Source organism: Eimeria tenella, genomic scaffold (assembly GCF_000499545.2).
Source record: "Eimeria tenella Houghton genomic scaffold, Eth_scaff1830, whole genome shotgun sequence".
Taxonomy (NCBI): domain Eukaryota; phylum Apicomplexa; class Conoidasida; order Eucoccidiorida; family Eimeriidae; genus Eimeria; species Eimeria tenella.
Genome location: NW_013541665.1, coordinates 471 through 715, shown reverse-complemented (window position 1 = coordinate 715; position 245 = coordinate 471). Strand labels below are relative to the sequence as shown.

Genomic DNA, 245 nt, shown 5'->3' with positions numbered 1-245 from the left:
GCTTGTGTTCCCCCGCCGCTGCTGCTGCTGCCCGTGCTGCGCGGGCCTTCCCGACGAGGGCGCGCGGGCTGTGTGCGTCGGCTGCGCAGCGCCCGGGGTGGCCCTGCAGACGCTGGAGGAGTCTGCTGCTGCTGCTGCTGCAGCAGCAGCAGCAGCAGGAGTGCCCGTGGGGGCCTGGGACCAGTTCGGGGCCAACGAACGCCGCTTCGGAGTCAAAAGCTCCTTCAAAGAAGAACTCTACACGA

At 69.0% G+C, this 245-nt stretch overlaps 1 protein-coding gene across 1 annotated transcript in view; it reads left to right on the top strand.

Moving 5' to 3' along the window:
- Nucleotides 1-245, top strand: part of ETH_00039515 (uncharacterized protein) — a gene marked incomplete at both ends in the record, with an annotated part of 1481 nt that overhangs the window by 863 nt on the left and 373 nt on the right. The window contains one exon of the mRNA XM_013373947.1: nucleotides 90-183. Coding sequence (XP_013229401.1) covers nucleotides 90-183 — 94 coding nt within the window. The remainder of the gene's footprint in view (nucleotides 1-89; nucleotides 184-245) is intronic.